The sequence below is a fragment of the Phaethon aethereus genome, assembly GCF_964289735.1.
Source record: "Phaethon aethereus genome assembly, chromosome: 28".
In the NCBI taxonomy this organism is placed as follows: Eukaryota; Metazoa; Chordata; class Aves; order Phaethontiformes; family Phaethontidae; genus Phaethon; species Phaethon aethereus.
In genome coordinates, this window is record NC_138604.1 from 2,197,335 (window position 1) to 2,218,705 (window position 21,371).

Below are 21,371 nucleotides of genomic sequence, written 5' to 3' on the forward strand. Positions count from 1 at the left end.
AACTGTGACTGTCTCTTATCCTTCTTCGTATTCTATCTTCATTAATTTTTTCATACCTCATTAAGTCTGGAAATTAAATAAATTAGTGGATGCTGTGGAGTAAGTCTTGGAACTTCAAAAGAGATGGGTGGGACGAAGCTTTATCTGGAAGAAGGAAGCTGCAGAATACCTGAGGGCAAAGCTGCAGGAGACATCTGGGAGAATTCAAGATGAGGAAATGAATTGGAAATAGGAGCTGCAACCACTGGGCCAACCCTTCTTTTATGAAAGGATGAGCCTATTAGTTTTGACGCAACTCCAATGATGTACCATGATACACAGCTGGAGGATTTGGGATAGTGTCTGAATTTGTGGTCTTTGGGCTTTATCCTCGGGGACTAGCAGTTCAGTGTCTCCACAAAGGTGGATGTGCTCTGTGGTGCGTGTGAGGAACTGAAGAAGTGATAAGCAAAAGATGGGCTCTGGAATGTCTGCCGATTTAATTAAGAAAATAAGGAAACGAGCTATTTTCATGTTACGGCTTCTACAAAGTTCAACTGTGTGCAATCCTATAAAAATTCAGGGTTTATGGCCCTAGTCTTCCTAACAGCGATGTTTGCAGGTTCCCAAGAAAGGAAGGAATAATCTGGCAGCATTAGTTGCATATGTCTGAATCCACAAATCATTCACACATGCAATTTCTTCTAGAAGCCCTTTTCTCAGTCCAACAGCTAACTGCTAGATGTTTCGACAATTGTCTTGATTTGTGTCTCTCGTTTTAGCTTTGTCTTTAGCTTTACCAGCACCTCAGAAGGATGTCTTGCTACGAGCAGTGCAAACAGCCCTGCCTGCCCCCTCCCATTTGCGTGCAGAAATGCACCAAGTGCGTGGAGCCCTGCAAGACGGTGTGCGTGGAGCCCTGCGGCAGCGTCTGCGTGAAGCCCTGCTCCACACCGTGCGTGGAGGTCTGCCCGGCGCCCTGTGCCACCCAGTGCACCACGTCCTGCAGCACCCAGTGTGTGGAGCCCTGCAGCACCCAGTGCACCACGTCCTGCAGCACCCAGTGCGTGGAGCCCTGCAGCACCCAGTGCGTGGAGGTCTGTCCCCCTAAGTGCATCGACGTCTGCGTAAAGCCGTGTGACGCTCCGTGCCCAACCCAGTGCTGCACCCAGTGCGTGGAGCCCTGCAGCACCCAGTGCTGCACCCAGTGCGTGGAGCCCTGCCCGTGCGTGGAGGTGTGTGCCACCAAGTGCGCCGATTCATGCGAGACGGTGTGCCTGGAGCCGTGCAGCACGGTCTGCTCTCGCCCGTGCTGATCGCCGGAACGCGTGAGCCTCGCGTGCAGCCCGGGTGCTTCGGCGCATTGCAATATCCATAGGCTCGTGAGCACCACGGAATGAAAAACAGGCTACAGACCCACCTGCGACGTACCGAGACCTCTCCTGACCTGGTTACCCCGTGTTCTCTTTGCCTTGGCGAAGGTTTTTCTGAATGTTTCCAGCCTGTATCTTTGCTTCCTGTGATACTTCTGCTACTGCTCTCTCAGCACCTTTTTCTTGGTAACTGCAGTTGGCCTAAATTACCCTGCTGGGCATCTTGGGAGGTTATTTAGCAATGGCTGTGCTGTAAGCAGTTGATGTTGGAAGATGTCCCCCCTTCTATTCTTTAATTATCTTGTCTTTTAATGTCTATGTGCAGCAATAAAAATTGATCATCGATGGCATAATGTGTCTTCTGTCTTTCTTTCATCTCCCCGTTTCCATGTCTTCGGAACCAAGGACATCGTCCTTTAGTTTTCCTTCTAAAAGCTGTTATGGCTGCGGAGGATTTGTGCCTGCAATGCAGTGCCGCAAACAGAGCGAGCATGCATTGTAACGTGGAGCAACGTCTTCTAGAACCATAAAAAAACCCATCAGCCAGTCAATACTTTCCTGACTGTTATAAAAAAAAAAATTAGCTTTGTCCTAGTTGAAGATAATGACAGAAATTTAATTTACACCTTTATTAATGATAGAATATTGATCTTTATATCTTTGGATTTTGGAGGCAAATCTTAGAGAGTGTTAAAAGGTAAATTTAAGCAGAAGAAAGCCCCAAATCCAAGAAAGAAGGAATTGAAATGTTCTTGCTGGGATTTTAATTATTTCTTAAAAACATGCTGATGGAGACGAAAATGGTATTTTAGATTAATTCTTCCCATGATCCTCATGACTAAATATAGAAAGTAGGGGATTTGGCTTCAGGAGATGAATCTTTTTGTGGTTCAGGAACAGGTCTGAGCCCTGCAAGATTGCAGTTTTGTTCCCAGGTTTGCTGCAGATACTTTGGGCAGGTCCCACTCTTGTTATCTATCCGTTCCCCATTTGCAACGAGGAGAAGTCACATCCGTGACCGACAGAGTGGTTGGCATTTTGGGTTCGTTAACGTCTGGCAAGTACAATAATATTGTAGTTCACTTATAAATGCATCTTCTTTATTTGGAGTCATAATCTTGAAACTGAAGGAGGCCCATTGTCTGGAGGGACGTTATACCCATTTAAATGCCTAGTTCCAGAGATAATGCTCCCATTGTCCTCCACACTGTGCATGTGACTTGCTTACCTCTGTCTCCGTGATAGCCACACAATTTCCATGTCTGGGATGTAGAGAATTGCTATCCACCTACCGTATCATTATGGCAAGGGTGGAGAACATCTAATCTAGAAAAGAAAAGAGTTATATTTAGGTGTGTGTAAACACTGTTACCAAATCAGCTTTTAATGAAACCTTGTGTGCAGGTGTAGAGAGTTTGACAGTAGATTCCTTTTTGTGTTATTTCTGTCAACACCAAAAGGTGACACCATCAAACAGGAATAATGATAGGCAAAACACGTCTCAGTAAGACAAACAAATTCTACACCTGAACACACCTTTCAGTTCAGGTAGATGAAGCAGGGGTAGGTGGACCAGATATTCAACAGCACGAAAATGGAGGGGGAGACTAGGGATGTGCACCTCTAACTCCCACTGTGGAGTGCGACACTTTGGGGATTCAGCAATGGACTCTGCCTCACTAATAACTGCTTGACTGCTGCCGCACTGGTAGCGTCAGCGCCCACTTTCAGGCATGGAAAAAAGTCAGGAAGTCATATGCAGCTACTAATGAGATCCAACACAGAGGTTAGTCACCTGTGACTGATTTCCAAGCATCTTCATCCAACTCTATCAGCTGTGTTAGTCATCTAAAGCTTTTTCTTCTCTCCCTCTCTGCTGTGAGCATTGCACCAGGCACAATAATCATAGACGGGAGCACGCAGCCCTGAAAACCCCAGAGGAAGTGGCAGGAGGGACCTGTTGGCTTGTGCTCATCACGCTTCCTGTGCCTGTAGGAAAATGTGTTGCAAAAGCCCTGACACACTGCTCTCCTATGCACCTGTGGTTAGTTCTGAGCATTGCTAAGATTCTCTCGTACATTTGCAAGAAATTAGTGACCTTTGGTCCATGTCAACCTCGGGGTCATTAAGACCCCTGGTAAATCAGGCGCGAGTGAGGGATGTTAAGATACGGGAAGGTGTTTTTTCCATTAGCACTTTCTGCTCTCCTACACCCAGGGGAAGCCATGTCCATCATCTCTCCGTGTATCGCACATCTGTAATGGAGACTGGACTGTAATTCATAGGGTTGAATATGACCCCACAGGGCATAGCATTGAGGAGTACTCAAGGGACGCTTGAACTACCTTTTCCATTAGAGCTGAAGACAATGTTTCAGTTGAAACATTTTCTCTGTTCCTTCCTTGGAAAAATTTCAAGAGGATCGACCTTTTTTTGAGGCACAGATCCATCCCCAGGAAAAAGAAATTCTGCCACAACTTCAGCAAGCCAAATCCAGTGTTTGTAAGACCCAACTTTTAGTTGCCTCAGTGAAAAGCTACATGAAAGTGCAAGAAAAAATAAGGAGAAAGCTTTCTAAAATATAAAGTGTTTCATTCCCCTTTTGGGGAAGGAAAATAAGGACAGAAGCAAACCCCGAAACCACAGACTGCCGAACACAGACCTGCTGCCCTTCTCAGGAGGACAGTCCTCCCCCACCCCACTCAGATTTATGCCAGCTGGGGATCTGTCCTGGTCGTCACAGCCAAAACTATCAGGAAACACCTAAACTTCATGCAAACATGTTCTGCTCACCCTGGAGCGGATCTGAGCCACCTCTCAAATCTGAGTTCAGTTGTGGGATCTTTGCCCAGGGTCGGGACAAGATGAATTATTAATAAATTAGCCAGTTATTACCAGATTGGGTGTGCCTTGCATTAAAAACAACAAATCCCCCGCACCTGAAAGAGGAGGTATCTCTCACAGACCTTGACTGAAGTCCAGGTGTATGGAGGTGTCAGTGGAGCAGGTTCTCGTTGTGAAAGATTCTGGTCATCAAGTTAATCTGTTGTCATCAGCTCCCGGGGCTGACTTCTGAAAGCGTATAAAAGCCTCCCGTTTGGGAGGCTTGTTAACCTGAGTGGCTTCTTCTTTGTCCCCTCTAGCAGTGGGAGAGACCAGGTGAGTCTTTCTGTGCACATCTGACTATATAGGTGGGGGTTTCTGGTCTTGGGAGACAGGGTGATTTTTTTTTTTTCCTTTATTTTGTTTGTCTAGTAGTAGTTTCAGCTCCATATGGGTGAAAAGCCATATTATGTTATTTTTGAGACTTTCTGAGGCTCCAGGCAGTGGCTTGCTGGCTCCTTTGAACCTGCAAACCCTTGTCAACCCTCATAATTTTTTTCCCAACTGATAAGAATCCTTGTGGATAACCAGTGGGTATTGAGTATCAGCTACCAAAAGATGGTATCCCCTGACAGCATGTTTTGCATCCATCCAGCAGCCATGGGCTGATCACTGCAGACTCCTGGATCTCCAGGGCTCTGAGTTTCACTTCTTTGTTTAAGTTCATGTCCTCATCAGGGCAGTTAACCAGCATTTAATGGCTAGAGACATGGCTCTTGCTCTGAGGCTCTCAATGAACTAAGCAGAGATGTGGTTGTTGCTGGAAGGGATTGTTATCAAACTATTTTTTTTGCCTCTTTCCAAACTATTTGCAATGCTGATGTGTCATTCTCTTTCTGCTCCTCTTTGACTAGTTTTAAATATTGCTCTGATGTTCTCCTTGAACTAAGTATGCTTTCATTAAAATCTGTATTGCTGCTCATCTTCTCAAAGCTGAAATGCTCAGAAAAGAGTGAGCAGAGGGAAAGAAGGAAAACCCCTCACTCTTTCTCTTCCTTCCACCTCTGTAGCCATTTACCTGTTTGGATCGCGACTTCCTTAGGATGGTGCTTGCCTTTTATATTCACTTACATATTCACTTATGCTTATATACAGTTATGCCCTGAGGCCTCAGCAGAGTGGCTGATCTCCATAGAGGCTAACTGTGACGGGAGCCCAGAAAAACAATATGGGGCAGTTACAGCAAACTGGAGTCGCCAGCACAAATTTGGTCTGAACAGCAGCATCCTCAGGGATTTCCAAGGGGTTTTTTTTTGTTTTTTGTTTGTGGTTGTTTTTTTTTTTCTGGTAGGATTAACTTTTAAAGGCTTTTCACTGTTGGTTTGATGTCAAAGCTGAAGAACTGACTGAAACATCCAGAAAGGAGAAGTGTGTAGGGCTTAAAATAATTGAAATGGCACCTTGGTTTTCTTCCAGGCTTAGCAAAGATGTCTTCCCACCAGCAGAAACAGCAGCAGCAAATACCTTCAAAATGCCAGGAAAAGTGTCCTCCAAAGTGTGTGGAGCAATGCCAGCCCCCAAAAGGGCAAGCTAAGTGTCCTGTGAAGAGCATCCCGCAGCAGCAGCAACAGCAGCAATGCCCAAAGCAGAAGTAGCACTTAACAGCAATGGCCATGAAGTGCCATGGAAGATGCAAATGCTTATTTCCAAGCTCTCCTTCTGCCCGCTGGCTCTGCCAGAATAGCTAGAACCTTGCAGCATGCCTCCTTTGTCTGCAAGCAGAAATTACTTTACAAAGAGATGCAATTCGTTAACTTGGATTTATTCATCCTCTACTATAAAAAAAAAACATTGTGGGGCCATTTTCTTATCTTTAATTTGGGACATGCTACAATAAAATTATAAGTAACCTCATTACTTGCTTCCTGATATTTTTTCACTTTACTAGTGTCATTCATTCTCACTTGCTTTCTTGTATTAGCCAAAGAATTACCTTTAAACATACACTTGTATACAAGGCACGTGTAGCTAGTCCCCCATGCACATTTGCCTTCCAGATTTCCTGAGGAATAACTTGTCCATACTCCTATTTAAGATAGGTCCAGAAACCTACAGCTATTACAATGATGACTAAGCAGACCAGAAACATGAAATGTCTAGAGCAAGCAGGACACAAACTGATCACAATTTCTAGAAATTAGACCACTTAAATTCAGGACCTTCTGGGGCAGAGCTGCTGCCTGGGTGTCAAAACTAGCTCGGGATCAACGTGCTTCCTATGTTGGGGAGATCTTGCAAGCTGTTTTCATCCTGAACTGGAGCAAACTGGGGAGACTCAGTTTTCTGCGGGATACAATATTTTGCAGTATCTTCTTGTGGGTCTAACAAGACAATTGTGGTCTTGAGTCTCAAGGACAGTATAGCTGTGCTGAGAGGAAAATAGTCTTTGGAAGGTTTTAATACTGAAAGGAAGCTTTTGCTTGCTCGGAAAGAAGAGTTTTGGTTTTGAAAGAAGCAGAAAGAGGATTCAGAATGTTTTGGGTTTTCAGCAGGACCTACTGGCTCAGCCAATTGATTTCCAGTCGGCTGCGTGCAGAGTAGGGGAAGAAAATGATCATACTACAGGAGCTGTTGAGTGATGTGATATTGGCGCCTGGCAGACAGACAGAAGCTCGCTCTGCAAGGCAGACGCTGTGTGTCTCAGTGTGAGCCTGCGATCAGACGATGAGGTTGGATGTATCTAACGCCCATCTGACAGGTGCAGGGCCAAACTAGTGAGATTACATCGCCCCTGGCTCAGCCGAAGTGTGGGAAAAACTTGTTTGCTTATGCTTGCAACCTGCCTCATAGACATGCCCATGCCTTATGCCCGGTGAAGGTCACCGAGTGGCTGTGAATATGTTTAAATGGGGCAGACTGGCCGTGGGGACAGCTCGCTGTGAGCCGATGCCACGTACCATGCCCTGGGATGGGGTGTCTTGTTGAGAGGTGTTTCAGTGCTGTTGGCCAGCCCATGGGCTGATGCCGTGCAGGGACTCTGGCAGGTTCTCTAACCCGGGCACCGGGAGAGGAGCCATGAACCCAGGGTCCCCTGTGAACACCTGGGTTTCTGAGTCCTGATTTGCCCAGCTTTGAGCCTAAAAAATGACTGGCTGTTGCAAGCTAAGGCTCCTTTTCGTTTTTTTTAAAAGAAGCTGCTATTAAAAAATCTCCACAGCTTGGTATTCAAAGTAACTTTTATTGTTGATTTTCACAGTGAAATAAATCCTGGATACAATATCAGCCTAAAATAATTAGAGGTAAGTACCAAATACATACACAACAACATGGTGTGGTGAAACATGTTCCAGGGTGTAATTGAGACAGCACTGTGTATGCTTCCTCCTTTATCCTGTCTAGCAGATGGAAGCCACGCCTGAGGTTAATCTATTTCAAAACATGTCTGGATTGGATTTAATTAGCTATATATTTTCCATAAATAATCTCAGCTCGAGCTGTTCTTTTACACATCCTAGAAAATCCAAGGTGAGCTCTCTGAGGAAAGCACTGATTACTACTAATTCAGCTAAGCAGATAATAAAGAGGTGATGGCTCTTTTGTAAAAATCTTTCTATTTCCTCTAACCCAATGGTGTTTTCTTTTAAATCGCATAAAATATTCAGCGCTATGGATTCATGATTCGGAAAGTCTTGTTGCCGTTGACCAGAACCCCTTAGCAGCAGGTTCTGCGCAAACCTCAAATCCTATTATTAACAGGCAAAAACCCTAAATGCAAGGTGGGAGATGGCATTCGCGTACATGGGGCTGGGGAGGAAGGTGTGAAAACCAGGAGGCGGCGTGCAGGTCCGGACGATGAGCTCTAGGTCCCTAACTGCATTGCGGTTGAGTTTGAGTACGTAGATGAACGAAGCCTGCCTCGTGCGCGCCATTCTTGCTCGTGGGACTCGCTCTGGGCCTTTAGAAGCCAGCGGGATGATTGGGAGAGGGCAGAAATTCGGGCTGCTGGGAAGCTGAACTCACATGCCTACGACACCGCTTGAAGCCTTATTATCTATTGCCAGTCCCGACGTGTCAGTTAGCGTATGGCTGTTAGTATAGGACAACGCTCGCGTTAGCTGGGGGGGAGTTGGAAGCTGTGCTGCTTAACAGAGATTCTGCAGTGAGTAAAAGGGTGTTGGAAAATGACCTCTGGTCGTGAGACGCAGGGAGATGAGGTCTGGGTTTGTGATCTTCTCTCTTCAGGGCTTCCCTTGTCAGCTCCAAGTTACTTCTGCATGGGTGGCCACTGGTTGGGCTGCTTGACCTGCTGCTGTTCGATGGGAGGACACTTCTCAGGAAGTGAGCACTTCCCTGGCTCAGGGCAGGGAGCAGGGATTGGCACGGGGGTCTCCTTGCACTCCTGCTGCTCTGGAGGGCACGGGGTGGGCACAGGGATCTCCTTGCACTCCTGCTTCTCCTGGGGACATGGTGCAGGTTCAGGGCACGGAACAGGGATTGGCACAGGGATCTCCTTGCACTCCTGCTTCTCCTGGGGACATGGTGCAGGTTCGGGGCACGGAACAGGGGTTGGCACAGGGATTTCCTTGCACTGCTGCTTTTCTTGGGCACATGGTGTGGGTTCAGGACATGGAACAGGGATTGGCACAGGCGTCTCCTTACACTCCTGCTGCTCTGGAGGGCACGGGGTGGGCACAGGGATCTCCTTGCACTCCTGCTTCTCCTGGGGACATGGTGCAGGTTCAGGGCATGGAACAGGGATTGTCATAGGGATCTCCTTGCATTGCTGCTTCTCTTGGGGACATGCTGCAGCCTCCAAGCAGGTGACAGGAACAGGCACAGGGATCTCCTTGCACTCCTGCTTCTCCAGGCCACATGGAGTTGGTTCAGAGCAGGAAACAGGGGCTGGCACAGGCAGCTCTTTGCACACTGATTTCTCTTCGGGGCACTGAACAGGCTCAGGGCATGATACAGTTGGGAAAGTTGGTGGTAGCTTGCATTGCTGTTGCTCTTGCTGCTCCTGGAGTGGACACTTGGGTATTACGACCACTGGTGTTTCTCCCTTGCCTGGTTCCACCACCGGTGCTGGCAATGGCACTGCTTTTTCTGGGCATGGTACCACTACTACTGGGACCGGTTCTGGGCAAGGTGTTGGGACTTGGACTTCAGGTTGCTGCTGTGGACATGGGACCGGCTCAGTGCACGGCACAGGCTCTTGGTTTTGCTTTGAAATTGTTTTGCTCAGGCCAGGTGGGAGGGTGATTTCCTGCTTGATTTGCGTTTGATTCAAAGACATCTTTGCAGGAAACAAGATTATCTGAAAGAAATGTCAGAGTGTTATTGTGCCTGCTAAATGAATCGCACCGGGATGAGGGTGAAATGACTATAAGAAACATGAATCAGCTGCAAGAGTAAAATTCTCTTAGTTTGCCCTTGGTTTTCAAGGCAGGTTGGCTGAGAAAGTATTACGATTTGCTCTTTATTTTTCATCCTGCCTTTCAGCTCCTGCTCTGACTCTGTCTTATCTTGTTCCTCCTTTCTGTTCTGCAATGTGGGACAGCCTTGTCAGGTCTAACTGAGGTAGAGCCACTCCCTTGAACTGGGAGCTGATTTACACTTCAGAGCTCTTCCTCCTGTTGCTTAGCTCTTCCCAATGTGTTAATTCCCTTTCATATTTGTCCTGGGGAATTGATGAGAGGAGCTGGCAAATAACAGATCTGCTGGTTTGATAGCGGTTTCAGAAAGTCAAAATAATAATAAAAACATGAATGCTGAAGACAAACATTTAAAAACATCTGGTGTATCAAAAAGTAGAAAAATAGAAATCTGGGCCCAACAGGATATTTTACGTTGCCAAAACTGAAATATGTCATTTGATTTTCCCTCTTTTGAAATGGTTTCCATATTTTACTTGGAATTAGAAACCTGAGGTGCTAAAACCTCAAGGTGGACCTCACCAGTAAGCAGATATCTTTCTGTAGTATTAAGAGTTTTACAGCAACAATAGGCCAACTCCTCCTCTTGCTCTGGTTTCACTCTGACTTCATTGATGATGTAATGAATTGAGGTTACCTGTGGCACAGTTCTTCCAACTGTCATGGGAAGAATTAGCACTGGTAATGCGTCCCTCTGTTTCTGGATTATCATGGCCACTAATAATACATGTAGCTTGCATGAATCAGAATAATCAGAAAGGATTTCTTCTCCCGAGACCAGTAATGTGCAAAAGGCCAAATGGGTTTTCCTAATAATTTATGAAACCGGCTCTGTTCTGTGGGCTGCTGAAGGCAGGCGCCAGGCTCAGCTGGACTGCTGCTGTGTCTTTGGTAAAGCCTGTGTTGTTGTTTCTCTAAAGACAGTAAAATGGCACAAATAAAAGATTAGAATCACAAACGCGTTGGTTGGAAGGGGCATTTAAAGTCCCCTCAACGCAGGACTAACACCAACACAGATCATGTGAGTGTGCAAGTTTGTTCTCCCTTCCCTATGTTGCCTAATCCTCTCAGCACATCTTCAAAGCAAATTCATTCCTCTCTTCTACTACCAGTGCCTCCTAGATCCTCCAGATCAATATCGCTTGGCTCTTGCTATTTTTTTTATAAGGACCTGATAAGATCTTAAGCCAAATGAATATATTGCTCTTGACATGGTTAGCATGGATGAGACAGCACACTAGGAATATTTTCACCCTTCTGCTCCCTACAGCCCCTCATACTCCCAAATCTATCTTTTACAAAATAATTCTTCGATGAAATTGAAGCTTTAAATATATTTTTGTTATAAATAGCAAAATCACAGAAAATAGATTTGGAAGTCACTTTAGCCTAAGGCCATTTAGACCTTCTCCTTCCCCGAAGGCAGGATCAGTTATACCTAAACCAACATAATTTTATCTAATCTCTTCTTCAGAAAGGGTCTAATTTAGCACTTAACTATCCTCAGATTCACACGCAACCTGAATTTGCCTTGCAGAGTCATTCCAAGACTGCTTGTCCTACCCCAATGCCCACAATTTCTTTTCTTTGCAGGAATCTTTTGCATATTCAAAGGTATCAAATAAAACACTTCTTTAAAGAGTCTGCCTACACTAAGCCAAACAGTAAAATTATAGACATTGCAAAAAAAGTATCAGTATTCTCTGACTTACCCAACCAGTCAACAGGGAGAAGCACGAAGTTGAGTGGATGGTGGAGCACGGAGATTTGAGAACTTTTATATGGTTTCAAAGCCCTGCCTTCTGGGAATGAGTCCTCCTAGGTAATGAGCTCATTCTTTCACAACTGCCGTTGTGCATTTCCTCCACAGACTTGTTTTACACGTAGGCATTGTGAAGAGAGGCTTTTGGTGCAGAATGCGTTTTAATCCCTTTTCTGACTAATCTGATTTAACAAAAAACTTTCTGTGTGAATAAAGGTCGTACCCTCAGGTTAATACATTCACTGCAGAACCCATCGAGATCAGGGGTCCTGGTGTGGTGTCAACACGGTTCCACTTCAACCCATGCATGAGTCATTTCATGTCAGCTAATGCCCCTGCTTCTTACGATGTATTTGTAGTTTAAGACAGGGGGACTAATCTGTACTTTTCTCACCTGCTTTTCATCAATGAATTCTCTAAAGAGACTTTCTTGTGATTCTATAAACTCGTGATGGATGGGTTTATTTTTTTTCCCATGAAGATCATCATAGATTTAATTCTTCTTTCATTTCAGAACAGATCATTCTGAATGCATGCTATTTTCCATGGTACAGAAGATGCAGCTCCCACCAATCTAAATGTGACAGAAGCGGGAACTGAGTTTATCTCCATGTACCATGTGAAAAGTAAAAGGAGTTTTTAATAGTATACAAGATTTATCACATCTGAATGGAATTTGGACACTGGTCTCATTTAGGTGCCGGAATGGCATTTGACAAGACGTTTCAATCTACATGTGAAATATAGGCAGCTTGGAGCATATACAGTTTATTCCCTAAGCATTATTCCGAGTAAACAAAATGTATTGAGTGAAAATAGCTCACTGATTATTATCCTCAAAACCCCAGGAACCTATCAGGATACAGGTCAAACAGTCCTCATTTCTGATGGTAGGATTATTTTCAGCAGCCGCGACGACGCGTCCCACACAGAAGTGAATTTCATCATATTCGGTTGTCTTGGGACTATCTTTGTCCTGTCTCCACCATTTTACCAGAGCCCTTATCAGAGCACGCACTCCAGATGCAATCGTGGCAACAGGCTGAGCTGGTACCAGTCACCAGTTGGGGTTCCTGGGCTGCAAATGTAAGAAGCTGTTACCAGCTGTGGTGTAACTTGCACTGTTAATAACCGTTTGGCAACTGGAGGACAGAACACCTGAACTTTAGACCACATCTTCTTCTCCTATAGCGTGACTTCATCCATGCAACTTCCTTTCTTACCTCATGGCAGGTGAGACCCTGCCTTGCTGGCTCTGGAAGCTCCTTAGTTTTAGTCTCCAGCCTTTGCTAGCGAGGGGAATATCCCAGCCCAAGATCTAACCCTGACTCAGGCCTCACCTGCTGCTCTGCTGGTTCAAACTGCAATCATAGTTCTGCTGAAGGCAGGAACTAGGACACTTTCCAGCAGTGGAGAACCTGCCCGTCTGCTTTCTAGGTAGCATCATGCTTCGCGGTTATCAAAATCGCCCTTCTGCTGAGATATGCTCCTGGAATATAGCCCTTCAAAGCAGGAAGATAGAGTGAATAAGTTCAGACTCATAAAAGAAGTGGTTTTTATCATTTCACTTGTTGGCCTGAAGAGGACAGAGCAGCTGGGTTCGAAAGGAGGCAGTGCATTTCGTTAGCTCAAACATTGCATTTGAATATTTGTGCAATAGTCACAAGTGAATACGCATCTTCAGGTCAGAGCTTCAGTAACCTTTGTTATATCCATCAAGAGAGAAACAGGGCACGTAGCACTTGTAGAGCAGTGTTGAGGCAAAGACTGTTACCAGCCGCACAGCCATGACTCTGTATTGAGACATTGCTTTTATTTAAGCAAGCAGTGAGGTTTCTGGACTATTTCAGTGTCAAATTTCCAGCCTCAACTTGCAACATCGGGTGGTTAAAGAAAATCACTTTCCATAGCTGGAAGGGAGACGACCTGAACCCTGTCTGGAGATCAGAAGGTGGGGCTGTCCTGACCTTAAACACTGGTTTGGATCCAGGTCTGGAGAGGCTCGGGGAGGTCACTTCACCTCCATGTCAGCAACCTCAGCAGAAAAATGATGGTAATTATCATCGAAGAGGCTCTGAAGTCAGCCCGTGGAAAGGGAGTGAATGTTTTTCCCATAGTAGAGGTGTAATTGCTTTCCCCTTCCATGTGAATTGCACAAAGACTATTTTTAGAGGCAAATGCCATATGCAGTGAAACCTGCCTTACTGAAACATATGGGAAACTACGGGAGAAACGTGCGTTGACTAAGGTGGCTTTACAGTGAACGTGGAGCTAAGCAGCTCCTCAGCTCTCAGCTGGTGGAGCCCAGCTCAGCTCCCAGATGATACTGAAGTTGTACAACTAACTTTAGGGAAAGTAACACCACAAGTGAGAAAAATACTGGCCCGAGCCCATCCTTCCTAGACAGAAAATGCTACTCCAACTCCCACACAGCTTGGGTAGGTGCTGTGCTGCTATCAGCCTGCTGATCAGGTAATTAAGTCCCCAAAAGTCTAAGATGCCCTGGGAGGTACGCAGCGGTTACGCTAGCAGCTCCAAACGGAGGTCTCTAGCTGTCAGCTTTATCTGGTTTATCATTGAGATGGCTGTCTCAATATCTCTAAGGGTCCTGAAGCTATATTGCTTCAATCTGAAAAAAAGGATCAGCTTTTTTAGAAGTGAAGACCACTGCAGAGAACCTCAGCTCGGGATGTGAAATGCTCAGCGTGATCCTCGACTCGTGCCTGCATTGGATGCTCTTTGATTTTTCTCCGTCCAGTACTTTGAACCTTTGTGCACAGAGAAAATGATCTGAGGAAACTATTGCACTCCTGGATTTCATGTCTTGGTCTGATTCAGAAGTTGCTGAACTGGATCTCCCAAGACATGGCTCGCCCTGATGGCTTAATTAGACACTGTTTTGTTAACACCCCATCTTGTTCTTTATTACTGTGTCTGTCATCATTTTAGGGTGGACATCTTGATTAACTCATCTCACGAGACAAAAGACATAATTACCTGCTACTGAATTTCCTAGTATCGGTCTGTCTGCCTGTGAGTCCAGTCTCTAGAGCATCTTCTCTCCTAGTGCTGGACACTGAGCATCAAGTTGTGTTACAGAAGGCGAGAAGCTGGTCACCCACAGGGATGGCCAAATGCTGTAGTACCCGAGTACTGGATATGAAGTATCCATGCTTCAATATTTTTTTTCCTGCCTGTTATTTCATGAGTGAGTCCCCTTTGTTTCTGACGCCGTACAGCACCTGAGCTTCCCAGGAACCAGAGGGTTTCCTATTAAACCTGTATCGATGGATTAGTTTAACAACTCTCAAGAGACGCGCATGGCTGAATCACCGAGTTAAGTCTGTGACTCAGCATTCGTAGTTATAAAACTTCTTCCATAAATTCACCAACCTCCATCTTAAAGCTTGTTCCATATTTTGCTTCCAATTTTCTATTTTGGCAACCTGTTGCAGAGTCTCCCTCCCCTGCTTCTTGAAAATCTTCTCCCAGTTCCCTGCCTAAATTTGTTCCTAACTGCTTCTGCAGAATCACCGTGCTTCTCAAGTACAACAGATTGCCACACTGAAAACCCAGTGGGCACAACAGGAACACTCTTCAGCCAGCCGTCACATCAAAGAGCCTAATTCTCAGTTGCTTCATTCATGCACTCGAGCTCAGGAATGAACTTGTTGGAGCTTAGCCTGTCCAGCCCATACACCAGGATGTGCAACTGTAAAGTAGAGCAGCCTGGGGGTCACCCCAGCTTTGTCCTCACCTTTGCAGTGCTGCTGCTGCTGGAGAACAGTGAGCTGGGGTGCAGTGCCACGTTTCAGGCTTCCTTGCCCTCTTGGAAGGGGACGAAATGGCAGCTTGCTGGAGCATCAGCTGCATGGTGGTCAGGCAGGTGCCTGGTGCCACAGGGAGGTTCTCGGGGCATGACTTGCATTTGCATTAAGGTCGCTTTATGCTTCTAAAGAAGTCAGAAAAGACCTGGAATGTCCCTGAGGTTCAGGCCCCGCATTTTGAATTTCTGTGTGAATTTGCTGCCTGGATTATTTTTGTTGTTGTTTCTGGCAGGACTGAAGCCATGGGGCTTTAGAGCAGAGCATTTGGAAAACATCCGAATAAGAACAAGCTTTCATGCCTCACGTGTGGCCAACAAAAACAGCCTTCTGCTGCTAAAATAGAAAATGCCTAAGAATGGGAAGCTTTCTCTCCTAAAGGTCAGGAAAAAACACCTGTTTCTGCAAATTGGGCAGTTCTGCAGCTGTGAAAAAATGTTGACCATGTGCAGCATGGGCTCTTCTCTGGGAGGTAGGGCTCCTGGGGTGTATAAGGACCTCTCTGACTCCCAAGTCTGTTACACTGTCTTTGCATTGATTTATTGCTTCACTGATGAGTTGGGTAAGTTTGATTCTGATGAATCTATTAAATACTGTTAATTAGACTTGCCATGATATGACTTGTTGTAGGATTAGAGTTTGGTGATGGTAATTTCAGACTCTTCCATTTGCAAATGGAATTAATTGAGATTAAATTTCAGGATCTGCAGGCTCTAGGAATTAAACTGTTTCTTCTCCAACTATTTCTGGATCTGTGTAATGCCACAGATTAATGGAGATAATCTGGGCTATACCTGTGCCATTCTTGCGACTTTGACGGCATCACACCGTTACCCGAGGTGATTATAGGAAGAGAATCAGACCCAGAGGACTCGGAGATTATACAAACATGCCTTGCATTATAATCCTAAAACTGCTCTATTAGACGAATTGCTATGGAAAGAGGAAATTTTAAAAGCTTACTATGTCCTAAGCATCTGATTTAATAACATGTTCTGGCTGATAGAACAAACTCCCTGGGGAGGAAAAGGAAAGGGTGAATCCCAGAGCAGCAGGGAAGATTTTGAGAAGCCTCACAGCCTTGCACGAGCACTGTGTTTGACAAAACAGGCTCTGACCCAACCTTGGTGTCCTCAGAGGTGTTTGGGCTACAAACCAATACTAACAGGGTTGAGTGCTGGAAAAGGGGTCATCTGACAAGGTCTGTAATGAAAGGGACGTTGAGCAGATGAATATACAGCAGCAAGACGGCTTGGGAGGGGCAATTAATGGTCTTAAAGCTCAAGAGAGAGAATCTTATCTTGGATCTTCTCCTTTCCATTGCTCTGAGTTAGTCATTAAATTCATAATAATCTTGAGCTCCCACAATTCCCTTCATTCTAACACCTGTATGTGGATTAAGGTGAAGCTACCAGTATTTCTAATAGAAAAGTGCTGCTTTTGCTCCTGCTTTTCTTTCTTCTCTTAGTTTGTTGTTTTACAAAAAGAAAAGAAAAGTGCAATATTTTATTTCCTCAAAAACATTGGACTTTCTTTTTTCCTATAGTGGTTTTCTCAGTCCCTGGCTTGCAAGAAGGATGTCCTCCCAGCTAAACCAGCAGCAGTGCAAGCAAGCAGCCCCTCTGCCGCTTGCAGTAGGCAAAGCCGTCCTGGAGCCAGCACCAGTCACCCGGCAGTGGCAGAGCCAGACGCTGCAACAGCCAAAAAGAAAAGAAACCCGAGGAGCTTTTTACATCAAAATCAGAAGCCAAGAAAAGCCCACCACCAGCCAAGGCACCACAAACTCTCATTTCTGTGCCACACTTGGAACAACAGCAAAACCAGAAGCCGAGTCAATGGCCTCCCAAGCCAAAGTAGCTCCTGCACATGGAAAGTGATGGCAGAGGAACAAAGTCTGAGGCATGCCATGGTAACTTCACGTTCTCATTGCTGGTATGAGAGAGGCTCCACGAGATATAGTTCACAGCTTCATCTTCTGCAGCTGGGTGCCTCGGTGACCACATGCTGCTCCCCCCTTCAGAGCAGAGGTGCTAGCAGTCCCTGGAGGTGTGATTTTGGGGGCTTCACGCCTTTGAATTAACGCCTGTTACTGCTGCAGAGGAGACAGCTGTGGCTGCAATCAACCATTGAGGCCATACCTCAACACCCAGGTTTCTCTCCCATTGAAGCCCAGCTAATGGGTGGTGTAGCTAATGGATATGGGTGCTGGGGAGAGAGAAAGTTGTGTTGAAACTCCACAGCTCAGCTTAAATATTTTAAAAGTCAGCAGGGCTGTTATGATCATGTAGTCAGATTTTCTCCGGAGACTAATCTGCACTGAGCCTGGTAGCAACCAGAACAAAGAGGTATGTGGGGCTACTAATTGCAGAACAGCCAGAGTTCGTTAAGTAATAAAACATTTTTAAAATGAAGCAAGAAGGAGTCCAAGTGAGGAGCATTTCATTCTAATGCATGATGGGGTTAGTATTTTGCCTTCAGTGCTGTTAAATCATTGAAATAGCGAGACTGCGAATTTACTGCTTGCTGGGCTAATAATATGTTAAGTTTTATTATCTACAGCCTGTACGCTGCCTTTTAATTACAAGTCTGATACAAGAAAAGTGCGATCTCTGCTTATTCTCTCGTGTTTCCTTTATTCTCCACCCTCCCCTCCCTGCATGCAACCTACTGCCCTGCAGCGATCAACTGAACAGACGCGCTCTCCTGTGAGGAACACGTGCATCCCAGCTACCGTGTGTGTTCTCAATGCCCAGAAGCACATGTATGTGTGAGCAACTGGAATAAGGCACTCTGGCTTTTACAGTGGTGGCAACAGGGGGCTGCGGCTGGGCTTCAGGGAGCTTTGGCAACTCAGATTTAACTTCATGCCAGTGCCTTGGTACGATAAGGAGTCTTCAGACATTAGGGAGGTCTGATACAAAGGCGTTGGGCTGGGTCTAGTTCACAGACTGCCAGTTTAAACTGTTTTCCTGGAGAGAAAGGGCATCTGAAGGTAGCCTCCCAGCTACCAGCATCTGGTTCTGCAAGGCTTTTGCAGGAGGTAGTTGTGTGTGCGAATGCTGCGCTCTAGTGGTTTGTACAGCTCAGAGGAAATGCCCATGCCTTGCCTGTTTGGAGGACATGGTCATGTCTTGCTGAGGCTGGATGACATGGCCATGCCTTCATGAGGCTGGAGGACGTGGCCGTTCCGTGGTGAGATTGGAGGAAATGTCCATGCTTTGCTGAGACTGGAGGAAATGGCCATGTCTTGGCAAGGTTGGAGACAATGGCTATGCCTTGACGAGGCTGGAGGACATGGCCATGCCTTCATGAGGCTAGAGGAAATGGCCATTCCTTGGTGAGACTGGAGGAAAAGTCCATGCTTTGCTGAGACTGGAGTGAATGGCCATGCCTTGGAGAGACCAAAGGAAATGACCATGCCTTGTCAAGGTTGGAGGACATGGCCATGTCTTGGAGAAACTGGAGAAAATCACCATCCCAGACCCATGCAGGTACTTCTCCAAGGCAGATCTATTTCCTCAAGGGAGGACTCTCCCAGAATATGAGCTGGCGGTGTGCCCAGGTGGCCAAGAAGGCCAACAGCATTCTGGCCTGTATCAGCAATAGTGTGGCCAGCAGGAGTAGGACAGTGATCGTGCCCCTGTACTCGGCACTGGTGAGGCCGCACCTTGAATACTGTGTTCAGTTTTGGGCCCCTCACTACAAGAACAATGCTGAGGTGCTGGAGCGTGTCCAGAGAAGGGCAACGAAGCTGGTGAGGAGTCTGGAGCACAAGTCTTATGAGGAGCCGCTGAGGGAACTGGGGGTGTTCAGTCTGGAGAAGAGGAGGCTGAGGGGAGACCTTATCGCTCTCTACAACTACTGAAAGAGGGTTGTGGCGACGAGGGTGTTGGTCTCTTCTCCCAAGTAACCAGTGATAGGACGAGAGGAAATGGCCTTACGTTACACCAGGGGAGGTTTAGATTGGATATTAGGAAAAATTTCTCTTCACTGAGAGTGGTCAAGCATTGGAACAGGCTGCCCAGGGAGGTGGTGGAGTCGCCATCTCTGGAAGTGTTCAAAAAACATGTGGACGTGGTGCTTCAGGACACGGTTTAGGAGACATGGTGGCGCTGGATTAATGGTTGGACTTGATGATCTTGAAGGTCCTTTCCAACCTTAGTGATTCTGTGATTCTGTGACTCTCCCCACTGTAGCTCCCTCCTGCTTTACAGCTTTTGCCTAGTTTATTTGTAGTTTTTGTTACCGTTAATGGAGCAAGGCTAATTTTACACCACTTGAGGTTTCAACCCAATATCCCAGATCGCACCTAGCCAATTTACCTTGTTTCTTCTATCTTCTTTTTTGACTGGCTTGTTCTTCTGCCTAATTTCTACATTTGGATCCAGCATGGAGCTTTACATTCCTGGTACATTGGCTCATGCTCCAAAACTGCTTGCACTGTGACGGTGCTCCCTTGCATTCCTGACTTATTAAAGGGAAGGTGGTGGATTCCCTAATGTCTCATCTGGCGTCTCCTCCAGGATGTTTTTCAGCTTCCATCTTCGTACTTCTCAGTGACACAGCCCTGTTTTAGCTTCTTTTCCCACCTTCATCTCGTGCTGTTTTCCAGGTTGAGTCAAGCATCTTAAAAAAGCACAGGAGATTTGCTTAACTGACAACCACTGCAGGGCAGGACTGACTTGTGGGGAGAAGGTGGATACTACCAGGTTATGCACAAATGATGACAACAGAACCACACATTTTTGATGGGCATTGCCATGGGAAAGTGAAACACTCATTAAACTGTTAAATAGTGAAAGTCTCCAAAGTTGCTATGTTGCCAAAGTTAAAATGGAGCCTAATTTGGTTTCTGGGGTTTTTCTTTCTTTCTTTGATTATGTAGTTTTGGAGCCTACTGATTAAGACGGTTCAGATACATAGTCTTGCAGATATTACTGGGTATTAACATGAAAGACAAGTTATTGATGTGATCAAATAATTAAAGTTCACCTGGGCTTTCAGTAAGTTAGGCAGGAATGTGCGGGGTTTCAGTCAAGTATGGAATGAAATAAGGATTTCTTTGAAGGTTGGGGCAGTGCCTGCATCTGGACTAGAATAAAATATAAAGGTGAACTGCTCACTTTGGTTAACAGGGAGGATCACACCTACGACCTTTGGAGCTAAAAAGCAATGAAGAGTTATGGCTTTGGATCAAAGAACAATTTCTACAGGAGAGGTGCCACAACAAAGCCACATTTCTTGTGGTTCAGGCAAAGATGAACACACTCAGTGCTACTGGATTCATTCCTGCTGGAGAAGCCTATGGTAAAGGGAGCATTTCACGCTCTGTGATTCTTGCCTGATGCGGGGCATAGTTGTCCAAGAGTTCCTAAACTTTATTCAGTTTCATTACAAGATTATTTATGGAGCTTTTGCTTTACCTCAAAAACCACCTGGGGAGAGCCATTTCTCCTGTTCACAAGAAACCACAGTTTTTAACAAACATACTCAGGAACTGGGTTTCATCTCAGCCAGTGCTAGATGTCAGTGGGGCCAAGCACTCCTCTGCGCGGGTCCCCCTCCGCTCTCCTTGTAGTCAGCAGGAAGAAATTTTCACTGTTTGGGGATATTTCATGTGACAACGTACACATGAAAGCGTGGATTAGATCTTCAGTGGCTTCGAAAAATTAATCTCCCAGTTTTCTAACTAGTTTCTTTAATCCGGGCACAGTGTGCGGTAAGAAGTTGACTCACTGAGAAAGTCACCCGCAGGACTGGAGGAAGTTTATCTGCTCCTGATGCTTTTTGTCACCTCCTTTGACAGCTGAGCTTGTTGTGCAAGAGCTGCAATCAAAGGTGACTATAGCTCATCTTTTCCGCTCATCTGAGAGTCACTGGATGGTGTGTTCCCATTGCTCTGATAACAGGTGATTGCGTCGGGATCACGGGAGCATTGGGACACCAACAGCCATGTGCTTGCTAGAGCTACATGAGCTAAAAATGAAGTTCTCTATGGATGATGAACTGCATCCACCCTAGGAGGTGATTTGAACTTCACTAGGAGCTCCTGTTTTTCCTCAGAGGAGCCAGTGCCCCATGTCCAGCCTATACCCACCACCGACCCTGCCTGCAGATGAGAAGCACAGCCGGCTCTAACCAGGGACTAAAGTTAGGGAAGGACATGGTGGGGTCAGTG

The 21,371-nt window shown here is 45.9% G+C and overlaps 1 protein-coding gene across 1 annotated transcript; it reads left to right on the top strand.

The window, feature by feature from the left end:
• Positions 1–794: 794 nt before the first annotated feature.
• LOC309414253 (uncharacterized protein) lies at positions 795–1,295 on the top strand (the record flags this gene model as incomplete). Its single annotated transcript, XM_082011550.1, has 1 exon — positions 795–1,295. One exon carries the CDS (start codon positions 795–797, stop codon positions 1,293–1,295), a length of 501 nt encoding a protein of 166 aa, XP_081867676.1.
• Between the last annotated feature and the right edge of the window lie 20,076 nt (positions 1,296–21,371).